Source organism: Eublepharis macularius, chromosome 4 (assembly GCF_028583425.1).
Source record: "Eublepharis macularius isolate TG4126 chromosome 4, MPM_Emac_v1.0, whole genome shotgun sequence".
In the NCBI taxonomy this organism is placed as follows: domain Eukaryota; kingdom Metazoa; phylum Chordata; class Lepidosauria; order Squamata; family Eublepharidae; genus Eublepharis; species Eublepharis macularius.
The window spans coordinates 43,400,047-43,424,411 of NC_072793.1; the positions used below are offsets into that span (position 1 = coordinate 43,400,047).

The 24,365-nt window shown below is 42.0% G+C and overlaps 1 protein-coding gene across 1 annotated transcript in view; it reads right to left on the minus strand.

The window, feature by feature from the left end:
* Positions 1–24,365, minus strand: part of LOC129327569 (dynein axonemal heavy chain 9-like) — a 274,625-nt gene that overhangs the window by 57,473 nt on the left and 192,787 nt on the right. The window contains exons 55-59 of the mRNA XM_054976322.1: positions 23,317–23,521; positions 18,762–18,926; positions 16,346–16,486; positions 8,385–8,555; positions 5,949–6,071 (exon numbers count right to left, since the gene is read on the minus strand). Of these exons, the coding sequence (XP_054832297.1) occupies positions 5,949–6,071; positions 8,385–8,555; positions 16,346–16,486; positions 18,762–18,926; positions 23,317–23,521 (805 nt within the window). The remainder of the gene's footprint in view (positions 1–5,948; positions 6,072–8,384; positions 8,556–16,345; positions 16,487–18,761; positions 18,927–23,316; positions 23,522–24,365) is intronic.

The window sequence follows — 24,365 nt, forward strand, 5'->3', positions numbered from 1 at the left end:
AGGTCATTTGTATCTACTCAGGAGGTAGATGAGATACAAATGACCTACATCTTTTCCACACTGTGACACTGAGAGATCTCTGTCTTTTGGTGCTACACCTCTGAAGATGCCAGCCACAGCTGCTGGCGAAACGTCAGGAACTACAATGCCAAGACCACAGCAATACAGCCCGGAAAACCCACAACAACCATCGTTCTCCGGCCGTGAAAGCCTTCGACAATACATTCTTTTGTTTCCTGATCCCCAACCACTCTCCTCACAAGTTCCAGTTTTTCTTTGATGTACTAATGAAGAGATTTCTATGAGAATGACTCCCAGACAACACTTTCAAAAATAAACTGTGGGCCTGTCCTATCAGCCCATCTTAATCAAAAAACTGTGACAGCATTCGCAAAATTCAATGTACCTTACATATCTACAATAGATTGTGTCAAAATCAGTCTTAATCAAGAATGAAAACTTTGTACTTTTATGGGGCTATAAAGTACACAGGAAGAAAGGAAAAAAGGATCTTCTGTTCCTTTGTCAAGGAAATACTAGTTTTTCCTCAATGTGAAATACATGAATTGCTTTATTCTTTAGCCACACGTACAATCATATCATCTGCATTCTGTAAAATTATAAATACAGCATTAATATGCAGCTTTGTCTCTACAGCCGTTCCGTCCCTTGAAAGCTGAATCTACTACTTAGAGCTCATTATACAACACCACATTTATTGAACAATACCTTTTCAGTTGCTTTTTCATAACTATATAATGAAAATTCTTCCTCTTCAGAAACAGAAGATGGAGAATGATTGGGATATTAGGGGAAGGTGGAGGGGAATAATCCAAAGTAGCCAACTCATAGTAAAGTTCCTGTCATCCTACATGAGGTATTTACATTCAGAAAAGAAAACATCACATGAAAAGTGAGAGTTAAAAGGAGCAGTCGGCATTTCAATAACAGGTAACAATGCTTTAACTCTTAGGCTTAGCGGCAGAGAATCTTCTCTGCATGCAGAAAGTCTCAGGTCCAGCATCTCCAGTTAAAAGGATCTGGTAGTAGGTGATGTGGAAGACCTCTCCCTGAGACCCTGGAAAGCCACTGCCAGTTAGAGGAGACAATGCTGGCCTTGATGGACCAATGGTCCGACTCAGTATAAGGCCACTTCAAGGGTTCACAGCTCTGACAACAACATACATGATGATCTGATTTATATAGTGCATTTCAACTGTACTAAATACTTTGCGCAAAGGTAGGCCAGTAGTTTTATCTCCATGGTTGTAGAAACACTGTTGTACTTTCATCTGATGATGTCATTGAGTCTAGTCTGGTGCAGCCCACCATTTCAGGCAAGGACCAATCTGGCCCATCTAACTATCTGAGTTGTGCGCTTCTGCCTTTCGTTGCCTGTCCTGCACTGAGCTATGCAATCAGGTGTGAGTTTTAAATGTATTTGCCTTATGCTGCAGGATAAATCGGGATGTGGAGGGTGAGTATTAGCAAGTATTCTCAGACGCACATCACTACACCTATTATTTATTCAGATAAGAATTGGTGACTGAAAGCTCCAGAGAGCTCTCAGTGATAAGGCTGATTTAGCTGTTTGCCCTTTAATTTCAACAACAACTAACAAACCTGCCCAGAGCACTACTTTTTTGTTTGTTTCTTTCATTAGTGGGTGAATTTATTGCTTAAGAGAGATTCTTACTAGGAGACTTATATTTAAAGCTCCTGGCCATACATTGCAAAAATGTGTGCGTGCATTTTAATAAAAACTAAATTAGAGAGTCCCTTCATGGTCCAGACTAGGAAAGGAACACGAATGCAAACAAGGGAGGGTGCTCAGGGGAGAGAGGTGGTTGCAGTTTTCAGATTTGCAAACGCTGAAATTTAAGCCAGAAGAGAAACCAAACATTTATTATGAATGCTACAGAAAGAGGGATAAGAAAGGAATGGCCTTAAACAAAGGAACACTACAGCCACACTTGATAAAATACAACATGGTAACAAGGCCTCACAGAGTCTTGGAATCTTATCAGCTGAGCTGAATCTCTTCTTAGGACACTATGCCTAGAGCATTCTTTTAAAGTAAAATATGTTATGTGTGTTGCTTTATGTGCTCAAGCATGGAACTAATTTGTACTGCATAACTTACATTTTTAACCTGTCTCTGCAAGGGCTAAAAATAAAGGTGGGGCTGTCTAGATACCTAAAACAGTCTCTGCTGAACCTAAGATTAATGGACTAGGTTCTGTTTGCCCTTAAAGGCCTTTTTAAAGGAAGGATGAACAGAGCTATTTCAGTCTCAGAATTCTGACAACATTCTTCAAAGCAGAAGAACCTTAAGCTTTCAGCAAGCCAGAATGAATTCATCCAACCAGAATATCAGTGACAACTTGGCAGAAACTCAAGGTCCAAACACAATGCAGCACAATCCACTCATCCTCTTCTCCACATACCATTTCCTACCGTAATTCAAAATACTTTAATATATTACATATACATAAGAATGAGAATGACTTGTTTTATGTCGAGATGGTGGGGTAAACAGAGGGATTACAGGAAGATGTCCAAATGCTGCAGACAGGGCCTTCATTTGTATTATATTTTTTGTTCATAGCTGAGCCAGTGGTTGGAATTAACATACCATGATGTCAACTCTGCCTTCTCTTGCTCCTCTTCTAAGGTTCAACAGTTTCTCATTATCTCTTGTTTTAGAAATTAGGAACCATACAATTTCATGATGTAGCAGTAGTACATAGCAATGAAAAAGTGGTACTTCTAATTGGAGGGACAGTCAGGAATCAAAACACGTATCAAATTTTGTGAAGAATTGGGCTGATTCGTGTACCATGAAGACACATTTCGTGGGTCCGCGTTTTTCACAAAGTCCACAACTTTTGGGGCTGATTCATTTGATTCATGAATGTTTCATGATGCCAGACAGACTGGTGCTGATCCATTGATTCCCTAGGCAACATAGGCCAAGAATGTCTGCAAACCTTTTGTTGCCGTGGAAACCCCAATCTTAGCCCACATAACCTTGATAGGCAGCTCTCCCTGTCAACTTGAGAGCTCCCATTCTGGTTTATGACAGCAATGAGCAGGAGGGGAAATGGGCCTTCTGTAGCCATGGGAACACCAATCTCATCCCTCCAAACCCTGTTAGGCAGGTCTGTCTGCCAACCAGAGAGCTCTTGTTCTGCTCTATGTGAGTGTTTCTTATAAAAGGCACAGCTCTGTGCCTTCTGCTTTCATTTCCAGTAGACAGAGGGAGAAGAAGGAGCTGTTGCAGGGATTTGGAGAGAGAGTGGATTTGGCAGCTTTGGGCTGGATTTGCTGCTGCTTCAAAAGAGACGTACTGCAATCTTCACCAAACTTGGAGGGTGGCTGGAGGACAGCCTGCTGAAGTCTCCCTGTGAGTTTGGCATCTCTGAGTATGAAGGGGGGCATTGTAGGGCCCTGGGATCTGACAAATCATGAACCTAATGAATCATTTCACAAAATGGGAGAATTTCATGAAAGTTCATGGTTCGTGGAACACAATGAACGACAAAACTCAGGGTTCGTTTTTTCCCCGTTTCGTGCCCATCTCTAGTCAAGAACAAACTGTCCCTCTGTCCCTATTCAGGCATCTCTCCACATCGAGGATTGTCTTTATGACAAGATTTGCATTTTCATGCTTCCTTCCCTGATACTTTGCCATTTTCCTCAGTGGAGGGTAAAGCAAACAACTGAACCAGGAGACCCAAATTATCTGAGATATTAACTCCCTTTCAAAAAGGAAAATTTATATCCATCACAGTTACCTCGTGCAGGCTGCACACTCTATCCCAGGGTTCCCCAGTGTGGTGCCCATGGGTGCCATGGAACCCACTGACACCTTTCCTGGCAACTGCCAAGTGGTTTTAGAAAGTGGGTATGGCCAGGTAGGGGTTTTGCCCAGCAGGGCTTCTAATTGGCCACTGGAGATATTATTGGCTATGCAGATTTTTGAAAAGTTGCTTCAGCAGCAGCTGCCACCAAAACACAAAGATATTCACTGCATGACTGGAAATAAGGTGTGTATGCAAGAAAATATTTTTAAACATTTTTATTTTAAAAGGCATCCTGTTAAACAGAGTTTCTGCCTGAAATGTTGAAGAATCACTATTAGAATTATGCATGACCCCGCTCTTTTGACATTTTGTGGCTAGCTCTGCCTCAGCTGTTTTGTAGTTGTGTCCACTACCCTGTGTCAGAATTCCAAAGGAGCCCAAAGGCTCAAATGTTTGGAGACAGCACAGACCTATGATGTACAGCACAGATCTAAATGGGCAAGTTCAGCCATATTTGTTGTAACAGAACCTTGCTTGACTTAGGTTTTCATGATTCTAATTTCAGACACGGTCCCGTACTTCAAAAGAGCTTCAAAATTTCCCATACATTAAAAGACAATTATGGTCGTTTGAAAGTTATTAATTAAGATAAGATATAATTTAAATCTTTACCAATAATATTAAAATGACAAGTAGGAGACAGAATTAGTGATAAGAAACGGGGGGTTGTAGTGTTGTTGGAAGTCAATAAAGAAAGAGGAAGGGGAGGGGGTAGGAAGCATATAGTAGGTATAAGGGAAATAAGTAAAATGTAGTAATATTATGTGTATGTTAACCATCCAATAAAAAATCTTTTAAACAAACAAAAAATTCCCATACATTCACTTATATGCACAACAGTAGAACCAGGTCATGTGTAAAGAATATACTCTCAACTTGAAAGTCATTTACACACTACCCTGGATTTAATGACTGTTCCAACAAGGTCAACTCAGAACATTACTGATGTATGGATTGAAGAGAGTCAGTCTGAGGGTGCTTCCCTATTTTACACCTCTTGTTTGATTGCCTTTGTTTCCAATTCATATCCTGCATTTGATGGATTGGAGCATCAATACGATGAGACCATTTTTTTCGCCGATTCCATTTTGTAACAATTTAAGGTTCAGCCCCAAGTTGTTAGAGCGAGTCAAATACTTTTCTGAAGCTGATGAAGCAGGAAAATATTTTTCTTCCTTTTTATTTTTTACATGTTGATGGGAATCTGTATTGTAAAGATGCAATCAGTGGCTCTTTTTCCAGGGAGGAAACTAATTTGGCCATCATGGATCGTTTTTGTGCTTTGTTAGGTTCTGTATTATTCTTTTGTGGTAGACACTACAAAAGTGTTTGCTCGTACTGTTATTAAAGTAGGTATTTCTGTAGAGCTTTGGGTGTCCAGTGTAAGTTTAATGTTATAACTAGAGATGGGCACGAACAGCAATACGAACCAAAAAAAGCCACGAACAGCCCACTCTGCTGTTCGAGAACAAGCTGTTTGTGAGGCCCCATTCTAAATGAACAGGTGGTCGTTGCAAGCCTCGTTCATTGCTGCTTGTCAAGCCAGACAGTCTGGCACCTGCAATCAATTCCCTTGGCAACCGGAGGCAGGGATTGTCTGAACTCTGTCTGAACTCCTGCTGTTGCCCTGGAAACCCCAATCTAAGCCCAAGTTAGCTTGATAGGCAGGTCTTCCTTTCAAGTGTGGAGCTCCAAATTTGTTACATATATATATGAGGCCATCTTCAATTGGCATACAAGTTACAGTGATGTCCAATAATAAATATAATAATATAATATAAATATAATAATAATATAAGCCATATCTACAGGGGAGACACACTAATGTTGTATTTAAGTAAATACTGTACTTCACACTTTACCTGTTTTGGAACACAATGAAAATTTCCCTAAAATATTTATAAGCACAGCATTATTTTGATGGGTCTCCAAGAGAACAACAAAAGAATATTTCAATGGACAGAGAAACCAAATTTGGTCTGAGGTTGAGAAATATCGGCATCTGAAGTCTAATAAGAGTGTAAATAATTGGAAATAGTCTTAAAACAAAGTAATATAATACATATGAGTTAAAATAGGTACCTTGATTCCACCCCATGACTGACTAGACAAAAACTCTACTGGACAGGTGACTCCTGGTTGGGCAGGATATCGTAGGAGGAAATCAAGTTCTGTGGTGTTGATTTCTTTATTCATCAGAAGTATCTGCAATGACAAATCCAGTTGATGCTGCAGGAGGCAGTGATAATTGGTACATTTCACACTCTGTTTTTAGAGCGTGTTTGTACCTGTTCCACATCCCATGTTTGCAAGGTTTTCACACTTAAAAGCAGTCATGGGATGCAGTCCCGCTTTTTGTCTGCTGTATCCCTGATTTTCCCCCCTGCGGACATACCCCGATGTTTTTTTTAAGTTCGCTGCCGACTGGCAGCTGGCCTGCATTTTGCTAATGTGAACACTTTTGCCCCCTTTTTGCTTCTCTCCCCCCCCCCTCTCCTTTTCCCTGGGAGCTGATTGGTTTGTGCAGAATTAACCACTCCCACCCTCCTCAGCTCTCTGAACTCCTTATCCACCATTTTTTTTAGCTGAGGGTCATAAGGCTGCTTCTTCGTTGGTTTCCTTCCTCCCGGTATGCATGCTCTTTTATTTTTTTTCAAAAGCCAGGAATGATTCCTAAGCTTGCTGCTAATTCCCTGCTAGCTTTAAAAGCAAGGAAAGTGTTAAATAGCTGCTTTCTCCTTCCTCCCTTAGGGTATGCACACACATTCTTTTTTTTTTAAAGACAATAATGGGTTGCAACGTTGTAATGTTCCTGCACTTTCTTTCTGGCTTTAAAAGCCAGGAAAGAATTAAATGGCCGCTTTTCCCTCCCTCCCAGGCATGTTTCAGACTTTGCCAAAGAGGGGGGGGGGGGAAACCCAAGCATTTTGCACAGCCCTTTGGAAACAAGCCTCTGCTTCCTGGGAGGAGATGAATCGGCAGCATTTTAACCCTTTCCTGGCTTGATTTTAAAAAATGAGAGTGGTACATGTTTTCCCCCAGAACTCTGCCACCAATTGCCTCTCCAGTGGGCAGGGGACAGCCCAATCAGCAAAAAGGGGGGAAGGGTTCCAACATTGCAACGTTACTACGCATGCTCAATTTTTTTTAAAAAAGTGTGACGTGAATTGCAAGGCCCCAAAAGCCCAAAATTGCACCGAGGTTTTGAAATGAAGCACAGACACCAAATCGAAATTGCAGTGGACAGTGTGAAATGAACAGGTGCAATGCCGAAGCCACTGTGATCGGGGCGAATGCTCATAAATGGCGGTTTAAACCGTAAGTGCAAAAAGGGCCATTGTCTCAGGGTTGGAGAGCAGATGAAAGGTAACACTTGCATTTCAAGAACAACTGAGACCCTAGCTAGAATAAGTGGTGGGGGAACCATGCTATAATTACAAACACTGTGCACTATTTGCATTTAAATGCACAGGTAAAAATAATCCTGCATGCTTTTTGGAGTGGTCTGGCTGGTATGGTCCAGAGTATACCCTTTTGTCACTCTGTTCCACAGGGCATTTTTATGAATTACTGTTTCTATTGCCATTGTGGAGTTATGCTTTTGCTGAGTGGCTGGAAATTGATTTATGATTACGCATTTGTTTTATTATTTTTAATGCAGGCATTGTATTATCATTGATTAAAATGTGTAAAACGCTTTCAGAAACAAGATATGCTCTGATCACTTCTAAGAAAGATTATTGCAATGTACTATATGATTTGGAAACTTCAGTTGGTACAAAATGTGGCAGCCGGGCTACTATCAGGGGTTGGTTAAAGAGATCATATCACCCTTATGCATTAAGCACAATTTAAAATGTCCAAAATGCTAATTCTTACCTTTAAGGTCCTAAATAGCTAGGGGCCAGAGAACCTGAAAGACTGTCTCTTCTCATACTGTCCAGACCATCAGTTAAAATCTGCCTTCCATGTCCTGCTCTATGTGCTCCTGCCTTCAGAAGTCTGGAAGTGGTGACTAGAGACGGGGCATTTTCTGTGGTGGCACCTTGCCTTTAGAATAACTTCCCCCTTGAGGCTCACCTGCCACCTACTTTACTTTCTTTTAAGTTCCAGGACAGTTTTTTAATAGTCTGCTTCTGTCATATGACAGTTTTAATGCTGCTTATGCCTAGTGGGTGTTTTTTTTCCCTATTGTGATGTTTTAAATTGTAAGCTTCCTCAAGCAGGACTCTGAAGAGTCTTTATTTAGTAATATCCTAAATAAATACATATATTCAAATAAGCAAAACAATAAACAAAAAGTTACAGAACAAAAGTTCTTAGTGATTGCATGTCAATCCTGCAATCTAGCAAGACAAACAACAACTACAATATGATCATAATATGTCCAAAGCGATAGGAAGCCAATAGTCCAGCTGTCACTAGAAAAGTGAGATGTTCCTTCTCTGTGAGTGATGCGTTTTCCTTACCAATGGAGGAAAGCTAGCAAGGATTCTGCTAGAAGGTCAGGTACTTTACCTGGAAAGTGACTTGTGCTGTGTAAGTCAGTTTGTCACATTCAAACAGCCCTCGGGTTGTATACTGAAACACTGAAAAGGTAATGCTGTCAATAAGGTTGGCTACTCGGTCTTTGAGGTTTTCATCCACAGCAGCTCTTTCAACAGCTTTCTGGAAGACAACACTGAATGCCTGGGAGACAGAGAGAAGGGAGAGAGGAATGATTTTGGAGACATTTCACTTGATCTCAGTTTGTTTCCTGGCTTTCCTGATTGGTGCTGATACCATTTTACTGTATGGAGAAAGCTTATGAACATAATAGCCACCAATGAAAAATTAAAAGTTCACATGTAGCATCTACAATATCCCTCTTCACGGTTCCTTGTTTTCTAAAGAAAAGGATTCATTTTTCTTCCCTTACAATAAATATTCACAGGAAATTAAGGGAGATTCGGTCTGCATGACTAATATGCAATCCCTGAGTCACTTCTGCATGGCTCGCTATGCCTTGCCAGAATTCCAAGGTTCTTTTCATTTTAAGACGTAGAATTTTAAGGCTGCCACTGCAGACCACCCTTGGGCTATGCAAGGAGAAAGGGAGGGAGGCACGTTGAAGCCAGTTCTGGGCCCAGGATACTATTACTTCTTGCTTTGCCTGCTATCCTCAGCAGTGGCAGTAGTCTTGCCTCTCAGAAAGCAAAGTCACCACCACCATGAAATCTTCTGTCTCTCTGGAAACCTGTCTGGAGCATCTCACAAAGGCAGATTTGGCTTATAAACCCAAACCACTTTTTGGAAACCAACTCCACTCCCAATTATTCTGGAGATTTGCTGCCCCTGACCTTTTTTTTTTTTTAGGTCCTGGCCTCTTTGCCAGAATTTCACCATATGGGTCTTCTTAGCATAGTGCTGCAGTGGCAAGAAAAACTATACCTGCTGAAATTTTCCCTTTGACGCAACTCTTAAAGCAACAGTAGTCCAAACAGAATATGCAGCCATAAATCTCTTTTACTCCCTGACCACAAGCCTAGAGGGTCCACAGCTCCCTTGTATGTCTACTTCACTCCCTCCCTGCCAACTGATTAGAGAGTCCCTACCGTCACTGTCTTTATATTCATTGCTGCTCTAGTTCTTCAGCCATACTTACTTATCCCCATACTTATGTCCCACCTTGGACCCCAACTTTTCAACTAACTGCCTATTCCATCTCCAATTGTTTAGCCTTCCCTGTTCCAAGAAACTGCTCTAGAGTACTCTCTTCCATTAGCTCCTCCTTTGTTAGCTCTAATTCCTCTACCCTTATATTCCTCATATTTCCTCTGTCTTACTTCACTACTTCCTGGGCCCTTTTTCTTCAACTTTTCCACGCTGCTTCTGAGCACGGTGCCTTGTTTCCTCTGCCCCAAACTTTTTCAGATGCCGAAACATCAACAGGCGGCTATTTTCGCACCGAAAAGGCGGGGCAAGCACATGCAAACACTCTAGATCAGGGCTCACAGAATTTTTTTAAAGGATGACAAATGCTTCTAAGTCAGCATCAGCAGCCACAGGCTGGACCCATGGCTACTGTCACTTGTCACTGTCTCTGCTTCCCTTTCTCTAGAGATTTTTTCTCAAATTTCTAGTTCCTGCCCACATCTCTAATGAGGGTCTACAGTTCCTGGCCTTACCTTTCATCCTCACAAAAGTTCAGGTAGATTAGGCCGAGAGACAGAAGAGCTGAATGTGGTTCATGGCTGCAGGGATTTGAACCCAGGCCTCACTAGCCCTGGTCTTGACATTGTAACCACTACTCTAAAATGATTTTGCAAATTATACTGGGTGTACAAATTGCATTAGTTATATATGCCTAAAACATACCTGTAATCTGTGCTTGTCTGAATTTCTAATATAGATCACAAAAAACATTGCCTAGTCTGACTAAAACTAACAAAATAAATTAAGATGTAATATCTAAAGCATGGCTTTCACTGATAAGGCAAGACACGCATTTTCCTTAAGCCTGAAGAACTGACTTCTCTGAAAATGATGATCTGAAGGACACCAGAATCCTTAGGGAAAATGTACCTCTCATTATATCCCCTCTAGAGGCATCTCAAAAGATTCACTCTAAAGAAAAGAAAAATATTTCTGTCTTTACTGCAACTGAACCAATGGCACATGCTATCCCAGGTGTAGAAATTAGATTTTTCATATAAGGTCCCCTTGAAGGCATTACTGCTACAGCAGGGATTATGAGAAAGAAAAAGTCAAATAGATTAAAAAGCATTCTCACAGAATGGGGAGGGGGGCCTTTAAAGTCTCTATAACTTGCATAGGAAAAGATTACAAAAGAGAAATCATTATGAGCAACTGGGGAGGGGGGGGAAACACACTAGAGTTTGATTTAGAAATGTAAAAAACAGACCTCAAGTTAAATAGCCTGCCAGTGCACACCGTTAGCCCTTGGTAAATTGTTGTGCTTAGGATTTAAGGAGTCTAAGCAAAGAATTAACTACTACTAATTTACAACAATATTTAGTATAGACATGCAATATAACTAAATTACTCAACACACAGGCTATATGTGGACTCCATTTGGTCTTTTGTTCAGGTTGCAGGGCCCCCAACATGTTGAGCAGAGTACAATTGAATCTTTCTGGTTGTGGGTTGCCCTGAGGGCGATAGGGGGTTGTTCATGACTTTGTAATCCTACCAAACTCACCACTTCCCTGAGCAGCTGACTTTCAAAATGAGGGCCCTGAAGCAAAAGGATGTGAGCCAGTAGCCCATATACAGCAAAGAATTTTTCCCAAAGTACCTTGGCCACAGTGCTAGCCCTTTGATCTCTGGTGGGATAGGCCTGGGCATAGCACGTAAAATGGTCTGTTTCCACCAATACATTCCCACAGTTTCTACTATCTGTTTCCACAAACAAAAAAATGATGCACACCAGCTCCACAGGCCCTAGTGTGGTAATATTCTCTAAGGCTACTTGAGCAGGCAGGGTCTTTCGCTGAATGCACCGGGCACAGGTTGCACATTTCCTGGCAACATCATTAGCCATCTGGGGCCAATAAAATAATCTTCTGAGAAAGTTCAGTGTTTTTCCAGCCCCCAGATGTCCTAAATCATCATGTAGAGCTCTCACAGCGGCCAGTCTACATCTTCGAGGTAGTACCAGCTGTTTACGCTGCCCGTTTGCTGGGTCTAATGTTATACGATACAACACCTCATCAGTTATCTTTAATTTGTCTCATTGCCGCAACAGAAGGCCTGCTTGTGAGGAGGGGAGTACTGTACAAGGCAGGTGCCTATTGTTCCTCCAAACAACTGTCTTTATTTCTGCATCTTTGTGTTAGGATTCTCTCCAGTCCTCTACATTAAAGTGTGACAGAGGTGTCTGCTGAAGGGAAATGAGGTTCACAGACATAGATGACATTGCCTCAGGGGAAAGGCCTAAATGCTCAGCAACACAACCTTCCATTGGTCTAGATTATTCTAGTTCACCCTTGCTAGACAGTGCTCGGACTCCTTCCTCAGGGACCACCATTCATCCATCCTTTTGAGACTGCCGAATTAGAGTATCTGCATCTACATTTACTCTTCTAGCCCGGTAGTGAAGACTGAAATTATAATCATAAAGTGCAGCCACCCATCTTTGGCCTGTAGCATCTAGCATTGCAGTAGTAAGTATGTAGGTATGAGGATTATTGTCCGTCCACACTTGGAACTTGACATCATACAGATAATCCCAGAACTTCTCAGTGACAGCCCACTTTAAGGCTAAAAACTAATTTGTGGATATGATACTTGGCCTCACTGTCCATGAGGCCTTTACTCGCAAGAGTGATAGGGTTTTTTAAAATCAGTTTCTTGATACAGCACTGCTCCCAGTTCACTTATGCTCGCATCTGTGTGTAAAATGAAGGGCTTATTTGGGTCTGCAAAGGCCAACACTAGAGCTTAGGTCAGATGTCAGATAATTTCTTTAAAGGCCATCTCACAGTTCTTATCCGATCAATCACCAAATGGTTCTACAGGATTATAATACAAGATCCCTCCCAACATCCCTTTGGTTACCTGTATCTTTTGTTTCCTTCTAGGGCTCATTTTGCTGGATTGGTATCCTTTAGTTAAGTCATTCAGAGATTTCACAATTAAAAGCACAAACTGCCTATAATATCCAGTGGATCCAAGAAAAGTCTTTAAGTCTTTGTAATGGTGAGGCCTGGACCAATTAAGCAGGGCACTAATTTTGTCAGGCTCTGTGCTAATATCATCTTGGGAAACTATATGTCCTACATATTTGATAGAGGTCTGGCAGAACTGGCATTTGTCAAGAGACACTTTCAATCCATGAGCTTCCAGCCGGTCCAGCACCTTCAAGAGCCTCTCTTCATGCTCCTCCGGTGTTTTCCCAAATACTATAAGATCATCTAAACAGGCCAATACTTGGAAGAGATTCATGTCTCCTACTACCTTTTGCAAAGCCTTTGGAAAGTAGTGGGGGCTCCAAAAATACCTTGAGGCATCCTTTCAAACTGGTAAAATCCCAGTGGGCATATGAAAGCTATCTTCTCTTTATCTTCAGGAGCTAAAAGTATCTGGTAATCCCCCCTCAGAAGGTCCAAAATTGAAAACCACTGGCTCCCTACCAGACACCCAAGGTATGGTGTACTGATCTGGTTTAGTATGCCTGTTCAGTGTACGGTAATCCACACACTTTCCATTCTTCTTTCTCACTACCTCTACTGAGGAGGCATAGGGACTACATAATTCCGTGATGATATCATTGGCTTGTAATTCATGCAGGTGTTGCCTTACATCCTCTGTCTCAGAGAGTGCAATCCTCTATGAGTGCTCATGGAAATTAGAGGGATCTGTCAAATGGATATGATGTTCCTCACCCTTGGCCTCCAATATCCCACTCATGCAATGAAAATCCTTTGGGTATTTGGCATAGTTTCTCTCTTAGACAATCTTTCCAGGCTGCTGGTATTGGAGAATCTCCAAAACTGATTGAAGCTGGATCGAGCCCAGATTCTGCAGATACAGATCTATTTTGTCCCACAAGCTTAGCTTTAAACCTGATTTCACTACCAGGTTATATTTAGTCACATTAGTAATTCTCACAGTCACTCTAACATTCCTGCTTTGAGGCAGTTCAATGAGTCCAGCCGTTACTAACAACTCAGGAACAATCTTGGTTCTTGGGGCTGTTCTAGTAAGACAGTTCCTCTGACTGTCCCTGGGACTGAGGCAACCACCTGAATTTCCTGTTCCACACCTGCATGTATCACAACAGAATTCTTTCCCATAGGTTTCAAGGCGCCTATAGGCTGTTCACTTTCTGCCTTAATCTAAGTGAGTTGCCGATAGACTGCAGCACATAAAGAATGCACCTTCAACATGACCGGAAAGCTATCTCCAGCCTGCTGTTGATAATACTTAGCCACTACCCTGGAGAGGAGAGAAATAGTTCCAATCGCATCTGACGAAGAGAACTGTGGTTCTCAAAAGCTTATGCTACAGTAAAGTTGGTTAGTCTTAAAGGTGCTACTGGACTCTTTTCGATTTTGCTACTACAGACTAACACGGCTAACTCCTCTGGATCATTACTATTGGTGGCATTGCTAGCCCACTATCAGGACTGATTAATGCTATGGTAGACAACTCTTCCTTTGTTCCTACAACTCCTGGGAACTCCAGCTTAAGGACAACATAACCAAGATAGGGGTAACTTGAGTTGCTGAGCCCCCAGAGGTCTAAACCATCCAAGGACCAAATGGGTATGTGGTGTGCCACCTTGTCATAGAAAAATTTGAAAATAATGGTTGCCTGAGAGCCACTGTCTAGAACTGCCATACATTCATTGTTTTCAGTCTTAACTGGAACCTCTGTCCGGGGACCCACTAAGCCAATGGGGAAATTTTGACAGTTTGACTCAGATCCTGTGCCCATTTTGCCTTTAGTCTTTAGTCTTGGGGCCACAAAATTTCTCAGGCTTGGGTGGCCCCTTCATCAAGCCTTTCATTTCCCTGGTGGTCCCAGGCAGCATAGGTTTTCTGCAACACAAGGGAGGGGTTTTCAGGACCCCTGTAGGTAAGAGATATATGGCCATCTTGCCCACACTTGTAGCAGAAGATGAATTGTCTGGATCTTCTTTGCTGCACTATTGAGCTTGCAGTTGTTGGTCCCCTGGTAACTTGCTGCTGGTTGCTGTTTTGGAATATCCTCGGGTTCCTGAGGATGATCAGGCCTTGGAGCACTGTTACAGGTTTGCAGTTCAAAGGAGATGACTCACTCACACTATCTATAAGCGTCACAGCTGAGGCCTGTTTTGACTTGGCCCCTTGCAGGGGCTGTCTCCTGCAAGCTTCTTTAGTCACCTGTTTTTCTTCCTCTTCTCAGATCATTCTCATCAGTTGAGAAAAATTTGGTGGGCTTTTCTGTTGGTCTTGCAGATGGATATTCACTAGGAAAAAATCATCATAGAGAGTCCCCTTGAGGAGTTGAGCAATTCTATCATGATTCATTTGCTCGAGGGTCATACTGCCCTTTTGCACCACTTGCTGCAATATTTTCTCTAGCCATTGCAAATATGTAGATAGCTTCTCTCCCTCTCTTTGCATGGTGGTCTTAAATCTCCACAGTAAGCCCTCAGCACCCTCCACACTCCCAAAGGTCTGTTCCAAAGTGTCTAAGCATTCTTGTATATTGAGAACTGATTATTATTAGGCTGTGGATAATGGTCATGGCAGGGCCCCACAAGCTCTCAGAAAGTCATCTCCTCTTTTCAGCCTGTGGTACTGGCCAGTCTTGCATCTTCATCACTTGCATCATCACTGACTGGAGCTCCTGTTCAGGAGGTGGCTGACCAAGCTGGGAGGCCAGGCAATCCCATTCCTCACCAGGTGAGGTGAGGCTGAGCTTTCCTGTCTCTCACCAAGCAACACCAGGGGGGAACATGGCGGGCCCATCCCATCCCTTGCCGATCCCTTGCCACAGCAAAGTCAGGCCAAGTGAGGCTGAGCTGAGCAGGCACATTTCTTGCAGTGGTGTGCCCTCTTTCCTCTGGCTTGTACCCTCTCCTTGGGCTGGAGTGGCCTTGGAGGAGGGGATGGGCTCAGTGGCCATAATGGTCAATCCATCCCAGTGCAATACAGTGGACAGTATTCTACCATCCATGTGGACACAGAGTTTTCCCAAGTCCCCCTCCATTGTTGCAGCTACCTCTGACCCCATGAAATGACCACTCTTGGTGTCACAATACCCATGCAAAGGAACAGCTGTCACGATCTGTGGGCTGGAGTGGAGCCCACAGTGAGTGGAGTGGAGTGAAAAGGAACAAGGAGATTAAATCGATGACTCCCCCTTAGGGGAACTGTATGTGCAAAGCAGGAAGGAGGAGAAATTTCAGCCCCTTGCCCCTCCCTGCTCCAGCTCCCATCCTTACCACCTGTTCTTCAATGTGGGTCCCACAACTGCAGATATGATCTCTCCAGGTACAGAAATCCAGGAGAACTACACCTTCTGAACACCGAGCGGAAAGATACTGCCCAAGTCTCCTTATACTGGGTATCTGTCGCTAACAATCTTTCTGATTTTTTTGACATTTAAATTTCTTGGGGAAGAAACTGTGTCTTAATGGCTGCTTACAAAAGCTAACCTAGAGGCATAAAATATTGGTTCAACCTCTTTCTTTCCCCACTTTTAAAAAATGCTTGCAGGTGCTTCCACAAAGTGGCTCTAATTGCCTCAGAGGGTCTATGTAATTTGAGGCCATACTTCAGTGAAAAAGCTACTACTTAGAATAAGGAAAAAGTAGAGTGATTAGAGGAATCCATCACTGTAGTTGAAAAGGAAGGGGGCTCTACTACAACCGTGAGACCAACTGATATTTTTATTTAAGATTTAGCACAATTTAAAACAGCCTGTGGAATTCATGAGACAGCCCCTCTGCCCCCTCCACACACCCCCAAAAAACATGAATGCTATACCTTCAGGGAAAACTGGTACATGGGATGGATGGAATTGAGGTCATTCATGATGAAGTACAGCAGGGAAGCCCTGGCTGCTGCAGGACGGTAATGCTCTCTTGCCTCATTAATCTTTGTTTCTGTCACCTTGGACTCCTGGACCTGAAGAAAATAAAGGCAAAACCAACTATGACAATATGAGAGAGCTGGTTTTGTTTATGCAGATTTTCTGTGTTTGCTTGTGTATGGCACAACCTCAGCTGACTGATTTACTTTAGATAAACTCTGTGTAATGTGTCACGCATGACTCCTCCAAGCATTGCAGGGGCAGAGGGTAGATGTTCAAGAGTCATCTCACCTCCCACCTGGTCATCAAAAAAACGTCTTCTGCAAAACTCCCCTTATGCTGGGACTAAAGTACATGTAATAGCAGCAAGTGGCATGTTTCTTTCCACGCCTCTTCCCCCTTTACAGATAAAATAGGGTGGACAGCCAGAGAAGCACACAGGAAAGGGGAGTTAATCCTTCCCCTTTCTGTCTCTTGTACCCTTTCAAGTCTGCTGTTCCAGGCACTTTTCTTCAAGCTGGAAACTGAGATGTATGTCTGGGCCAAACAACTTTGGGAAAATGAGACACTTGAGGCAAGGAAAAGTTCCTGGCCCCAGCTTAGGGCTACCTCCAGGTGTGCCCTGGAGCTACTAATGATCTCACAACTATGGAGATCTGTCCTCCTGGAGGAAATGGTAGTTTTGGAGGGTGGACTCTATGGAATTACACCTTGGCTGCCACTCTCCAAAAGCTGCCTTCCCCTAGCACTGCCTTGAAATCTCCAAGAATTTCCAAAGCTGGAGTTGGTAACCCTCCCCCAGCCCCTGCTTCACATGTGAATGGGGAAGACACAAGATTAGCAGCAATATCTTGTCTTGTTTTTCTCTCAGAAATAAACACCTGTATTATACTTTTTATTTATAAATTTATTTATTTATTTATTTATATAGTCCTCCTGTTTCACAGAGACTCAAGGAGGATTACACCAATACAATCAATAGGATAAGGAGATATCTAATAAATAGTGTAATAGGAGTAGGACTGCAGAAATGTGAAACAAGGCATAAGCATTAAAGATGTCATGCTAAATAAACAGTGCAAGAAATGGCATTCCATAAGCAGAAATATAAGGCAGTGAAAGTAAGGCAAAAACACACAGCAACAGATAACATAGATTAGTAGCATAGTTCACAGTCCTGTTCCCTCTACTGAAATGTCTCCCTTAATCATTCTGCTATAAAACAGTCCTATTTCATTTATAAAAATGCCCTCTTGAACAGTTGTGCTTTAACAGAGTTTGCAGAAAGCAAACATGTGGGAACCTTCCCAACCTTCTGAGGTGGGCAATTCCACAGGGTGGGAACTGCTACAGAGAATGCACACCTACAGGCAGTTGTTGATCTTGCCCATCTGCAGGGTGGCATCTGTAGAAAGTCCTGCTCGGATGAGCAAAGTTGTTGTGGTGGTGCATAGAAGGTGAGGCAGTTCTGCAGATATGAGAGTTCAAGGCTGCATGTAATGGCCAGTATCTTGAACTGAACCTGGTAATTAATGGCGTGAATGCAGAATGGGTGTAATATGCACCACCTAGTTACCGATAACCAAGCCGTAGCATTCTGCACTTACTGAAGTTTCTGAGTTGATTTTGACATTTGAAGGCACAGATATATGCTGGGCTATCTTGCAAAGTTATGTGACAAACAGTCCCCGGACAAGTACTATAAGAACCTGTGCATCATCCCTTACAGCCAACATGGCTGACAGCTCTCAAGGGAAAAGCAGCTTGGCAAACCATAGTAGCGTATAAAGATACACAGCTTGGCAGTGCATACAACATTGCCATACAACATTTCTTGCATACAAAAAATGCAGCCAATATTTGCAAGGGAAATTATATATGTCAGAAGATTTTCAAGGCGGATGGTTTTAAAAGCCAATTTTTACCCAAAGGAGCAGCATTAGTACCAAACTGTTGAATTCCTGCCAATTTAATTTGTCCCACATAAATTTCAGCATATCCTGTCATGCAGCCTCTGTTAAAATTCTAGTTTAATTTAGTAAATGTAATGCATGCTGAATTAACTGAAGTTAAATATAAAAAAGCCTGAGTTTTAAACTGGAACAGTTTAAAGCATCTTGTTATAGTGCTGAAGCTTTATGATCTTTACATCCAGAACTGCTATTTGTACTTTGCCTTAAATTGCCCATTTAATACACACAGTGAAAAAGGCTGTTCAGAGCTGGCTGAAATAAAAGAAGATGTGGCTCTCCAGCAATTTATAATGTCCAAACTTCAGAAAAAGGATACATTTTCAAAACCAAATCCACTCAATATGTACTTCCCCATCACCACCACCAGTCCCTCCATCAGTCCCACTACCAGTCCCACCTTTTCTTCAATTTCTGCAGCTGTCTGCTTGGTGACTTCCAGATTCTCTACTAAGGCTGTGTCTCCCAGGAAGTTCCCCGAGGCAGAGGAGAGGCGGGACAGCAAGTTGTCCTCTAAAGTTTTCAAAGTTATTTTGAATCCATTCTGCTGCTTTGTGAGATCAGACTGCAAAGAGTTGAAGTACAGAATACCAATAAATACATACATACATACATACATAGCCTCCATCTTCTTTCTCTTAAATACTCACCTGCTAGATATTCTTTCCTTTGTACTGAGAAAAGGAACAGCAAACTGCAGCCTACTGAGGCACACACAAACATATATAATGGATATAACTTGTAATATTTGTGTGTGTGTGTGTGTGTGTGTGTCGGTATTTAAAACTCAGTCAGTGCTTTGGTGCTGGTACTTATGATGATCTCCCTTCTCAGCCCAAGTCCTGAATGCCCAAGAAGTGCCATTACTCCACACAGAGTAATGCCTACCAGTGCATACCCCATGAAAAAACCCTGACCCCAGTAAACTTTACAGTAACTCTGCATATAGGTCAATATTTTCTTTGTGGTTGAGAGACGCTGACTTGCCTAAGGCCACCTAGTGAGCTCATGGCTGAGGCAAGGTTTGAACCAGGTCAAGGTTTGAACCAGAAGTGCTGTCTCGCTTCTGAAGCTGCAAAAGACAAATGAATCAGAGTTCAGGACTCCAGGCAGCAGAGAGTACAGCTGCCACTTCAAGTGCAACCCAGGCACAGGTCAAAATCACATATGCATTACAAAGCAGAGTAAGCTTAAAAAGCAATTGTGAATCAAGCTGCTCACCTAGCTATCAAGCAATTCAGAAACTTGTGCCTAATGACTGTTCTTTCAGCTTGTTCAACTTGTTTCTTTTGCCCAGCAAAGACATGCACTTAACATACCATCTTTGGAAGTTGCTTTTTGTAGTGTTAACCATATAAAAGGATACGTGAAGAACTCAATTTTTTCAATCTCTCTCTGAGGTTATGGTAATTTTCTAAATAGGGGGGCGGGAACCTCCTTTGAGTCTTGTAGTCTGCATCCCTAGTTTATTGGATTTCAGAGTTCCCAGAATGGAGTATTGAAATGGAAAAGGTATCCTATTTAATTAAGAAATGTTATGCTACCACCCTAGAGTGCTGTTTGAAGCAACTTACTGGTAAAAACACCATAAAATCATCATAAAGAATATTTAAAAAACAAAACAAGTAGGTTTGCCAACCTCCTGCCCGAAGATCTTGCAGAATTAAAACTGCTGTACTAACTACAGAGATCAGTTCCCCTGGAGAAAATTGCTGCTTTGGAAGGTAGACTGTATGGCATTATACTCCACTGAGGTCCCTCCCCTCTCTCCTCAGTCTCCACCCCGAAATCTCCAGGAATTTCCCATCCTGGAGTTTGGCAACCCTAAAACTAAGTCATTAAAACAAGCAAGTAATATAAAACAATATAAAACAGTATAGCATAAAACAGCATAAAACAGCATAAAACAAATAGCATAAAACAGACCTCAGATCAGAAGTAGTCCATAAAATAAGTTCCTTAAAAAACCTTGGATTAAAAACCCGAGTAACAAGAAAAATTTTGGCCTGGTGCCTAAAAGATATTACAGTAGGTGCCAGGTAGGGCAACAGGGTTGGGTGTGGGAAGATGGGCGGGGGGCGGGGTACAACATCACTGTCACTGGAAGTGATGTAGTTGGGCTCTAGGAATTGCTTTTCCTGGTAATTCCTAGAGCTACTCTACATCACTTCTGGGTTTTCCCCAGAAATGTCATAGCACTTTTTAAAAATTATTTTTCTCCTACTGCTGCAGCAAGAGATGGCAGAAAGAGAAGGCTGCCAGCAGGAGACCTCCCACCATAGAGGGAGGCCAAGAAGATCTAGTGCCAGGTGAGTGTGATGGTTAGTGCCTGGTTGTCACCACTTTTGTTGCATGTTGTGACTGCTCAGCTTGAGTTGCCACTCATTTTATTTGGGGCATAGCCCTGATGTGATAGAGTAAGGAGAAGGAGGGAGGGCTGAGGGAAGATCTCTGGACTGAATGCTGTCCTATTACCCCCCACACTCTGGCCTCTCCTGTCCTGCTGTAGCACAGTAGCTAAGGGGTTGAGCTGCAAATTAGGACTCTGCAGGATCAAATCTGCCATGAGCTCAGTAGGTGGCCTTGAGAAAGCCACTCCCTCAGCCCCAGCTCCCTAGCTGCATTGTGGGGATAATAATAACACTGACTTGTTCACTGGTCTGAGTGGGGCACTAATCTGTCTAGAAAAGCAGTATATGAGCACAGTTATGGCATTTACTTTTGATCCTTATGATGATGTGGTACTTCATACTGAGGTGATTCGAAATCCTCTTTTCCCACAGCTATGTTAACTTGACAGACAACACAGAGATGGAACAGAATAGCCAAATATTTATTTACAAAAATTAAGTTGTAGAAATAGTTAAACATTTAATGTGGAAAGAATGGTAAGGACAAATGTACAACTGGCTCACATTCTACTTCCCAGAGGTTATGCTTTTCTCCCACGAAAAGCTAACAGGTTAAACCTGAGCCTCCTGTCCTGTTACTAAGTGTTCAATAATTCTGAGTATTTTGTTTATTAGAATTAACCCAGACTTTAGAGACATTGACCACTCTACTTTCTCTTGAATTCTCCAAGTGCACTGTTCTTCCATCCCCATGATTACACCTCAACAGAAGGTTTGCAAATTAATTATGCTTTCTTACACCTGATAAAAGCACACATATGAAACCACATACATTTATATAAATACCAGTTGCAGATTACAGTTTGTCCCAGGATTATAGATAACTTGCAAAATTAAAAAAAACTTTTAAAATGATACACATTTTTTATAATGTTGGCAGATTTTCAGTTAACAGATACATATGTAGTTAGAGCCAACAACAATGGAGGTCCATCAAGTTTTTTCCACCCTAGATTTTCTGTTCAAAGAGGTGTTTCATTCACAGACTATATGTGAAATTTGGGGAGGGGGTGATAATTTATCCATTATTTTAGCCATTATGCAGAGAATATGAAAGGGTTAAAGCTGATGCTTTTGTAGCACAACATTTTATTCCAAGAAACCTGATAACTAATCCTTTCATTACCTTCTACTATTACATGTATTCAGCAGTGAATTAAGCCTGTGATCCATGACTATTTGAGCATATGATTCACAACAATTAAAGCCAATTTGAATTGTGGATTGCACCCTTGAGGCTGGTCAATATGTTATGGCTACCAGGAGGAGGCTGCCTGAAACAGCTGCTCCTCTCAGCAGCCATACATATACACGGTTTGCCATCTCTGTGTGAAGAATCTTCATGCCCTCTCCATACATCTACGTTCATAGCTGAACGCAGGGAAATTCTTCAAGCAAAGGATGTAGTTAATGTGGTTAAGTTGCTCTATATATTAAAAGCCATGGAGTGAAGCACGTGCCATAGGGAAGTCTACAGAAAGTGACTTCTAGGAGCCAACAGTAACACATTAACTAGCTCGAAGAACAGGGTCGCAGAGGCAGGCAATGGTAGTCTCTTGCCATGAAAACCCAACCAGGGGTCACTGTAAGTCAACTAAGACTTGAGGGCAGGATTTCATTTTCATGCCATAATAGACCTTGTCTGGGGACCTTGTCCCCATTAATATCACCTGGTTCTGCTATGTAACATCATCTGGCTAGCTCCATTCTGTCCCATGACCATGTAGGGAGTAAGAACACTGCCTGTCAGCTATTCTCTGGGCAGAGAGCATGTCTAGTTCTGACTCCACCATGGGGAATTTCTCCATTGCATCCCAGGGAATTCCAACTGAAATTGGGAGTGGGGGGGGAAGAATACAGCCTCTCAGCTAAAAGAACTGAGAGGCACCATTCTGAGTCCTTTCCTCCCAAGGAGAGGAAAGTTCTTAATATATCCTAGAGCCAAAGATACAGTGAGATATTTCCATGGGGCAGAATGCCACCATGCTGTTGCATCCTTCCCCCAGCCACACAGGAAGAGGGTGTAGGCCACACAAGCATGGCTCTGCTGGGTCACATGCTGAGCATCCATGCCTTAAACAGATAGGAAAGGCTGCTTCCACTTAAATCGAACTGTAAACATAACTCAGGCTGATTCCGCACACGTTGGATAATGCACTTTCAATGCACTTTATCAATCGTTTGAGGTGGATTTTTTGTTCTGCACACAACAAAATCCGTTCCAAATGATCTATAAAGAGGATTGGAAGTGCATTATCCAACATGTGCGGAATCACTCTCAGTCGGCCAAGATAAAAAGTGTCCTGAAATGGGTTCCAGGCAGCCTCAACTTTTCCTACCAATAACAAGAGCAGAAATAAAATGCACCAAAGATTTCTTTCAGTGAACCTTGATAATTCGTTCTGTTACTAATGAGATGGGTTGAGCTTGAAGATGCGGATTTTCTTTAGCCATTCCAGAAATTCCTAATCTTGGGACTGAGCATTCAGATGAAATATAGGAAGGTCCAATCAGAAGGTTCAACCATTTGGCCCTGAATCTTACCTTTAGCTCTTCTAGGTCAGGCCTTTCCATACTGACAACTGCTGCTAGTAGTTGGTCTTCCAGGCCATCCTGAGTCACGGTAAAGTTGATAAGGGTACACTGTGCCTGCATTTCTGGTTGGTAATGGGGGTTTGCTAGCTTTGTATGAAGTATTAGGCGGAAGCTGGGGTTGTATTCACATTCTTTATCTCCAATTTTAATGTACCTGAATGAAACATGCGAGACCAATAGATAATATTGCACTACTCACACATGTCAACATAAAATAATTAATTAAATTTCCAAACATTGTGTCTATATATACATGAGCTTGAGGGAGAATATCATTCTCGACCGTTGTTACAATAGCCTTCTTGACATCTAAAATGTTAAATTGCTTTGAAGCTACACCAGTAAAGGATTGTGACACCACTATGAAATGAAATGAATAGCATTCAATAGCATGAAGTAAGGCACACTCTGTACATCTTAGAATTAACACTTCAAGTACACAAAGTTCTATTTTATTTGAGAAAACACCTCAGTGTCTCCTGTCATGGGCCACTTTACATGTAGACACACCATATTTGTCATCAACAATGACTTCTACCTGGACAGGCATCTGAAAGGCTACCATCATCACACATATTAATGGGTAGGTGTTACCATTTGTCTCCAAGCCAGCAACAGTGTCCCCAGAAAAGGACAAATAGAAAGTAGAAAGCTCAGCATATGTATGGCTGCTAAAAGTTGCTGCCTCTTACACTGATTTTTATGGTTAATGTAATAAATATATTACATTAATGTAATTAATATATTTTAAATGGATTTTAATGTGTTTTTTATTGTTGTTACCTGTTCTGAGCCAGTTTGTGAGGAGAGTGGATTATAAATTTAATTAATTGATTATAAATTTAATTAATTAATTAATTAATTAATTAATTAATTAAGAAGGGTTGCCAGGTTCCTGCTGCCACTGGGAGACCTTCCATCCCCTAATAGTCCTTGCTGCCATTGCTCAGTTGGCAAGAGAAAAATGAGGGGGGGGAGCAGATGAGCATCATCAAAGA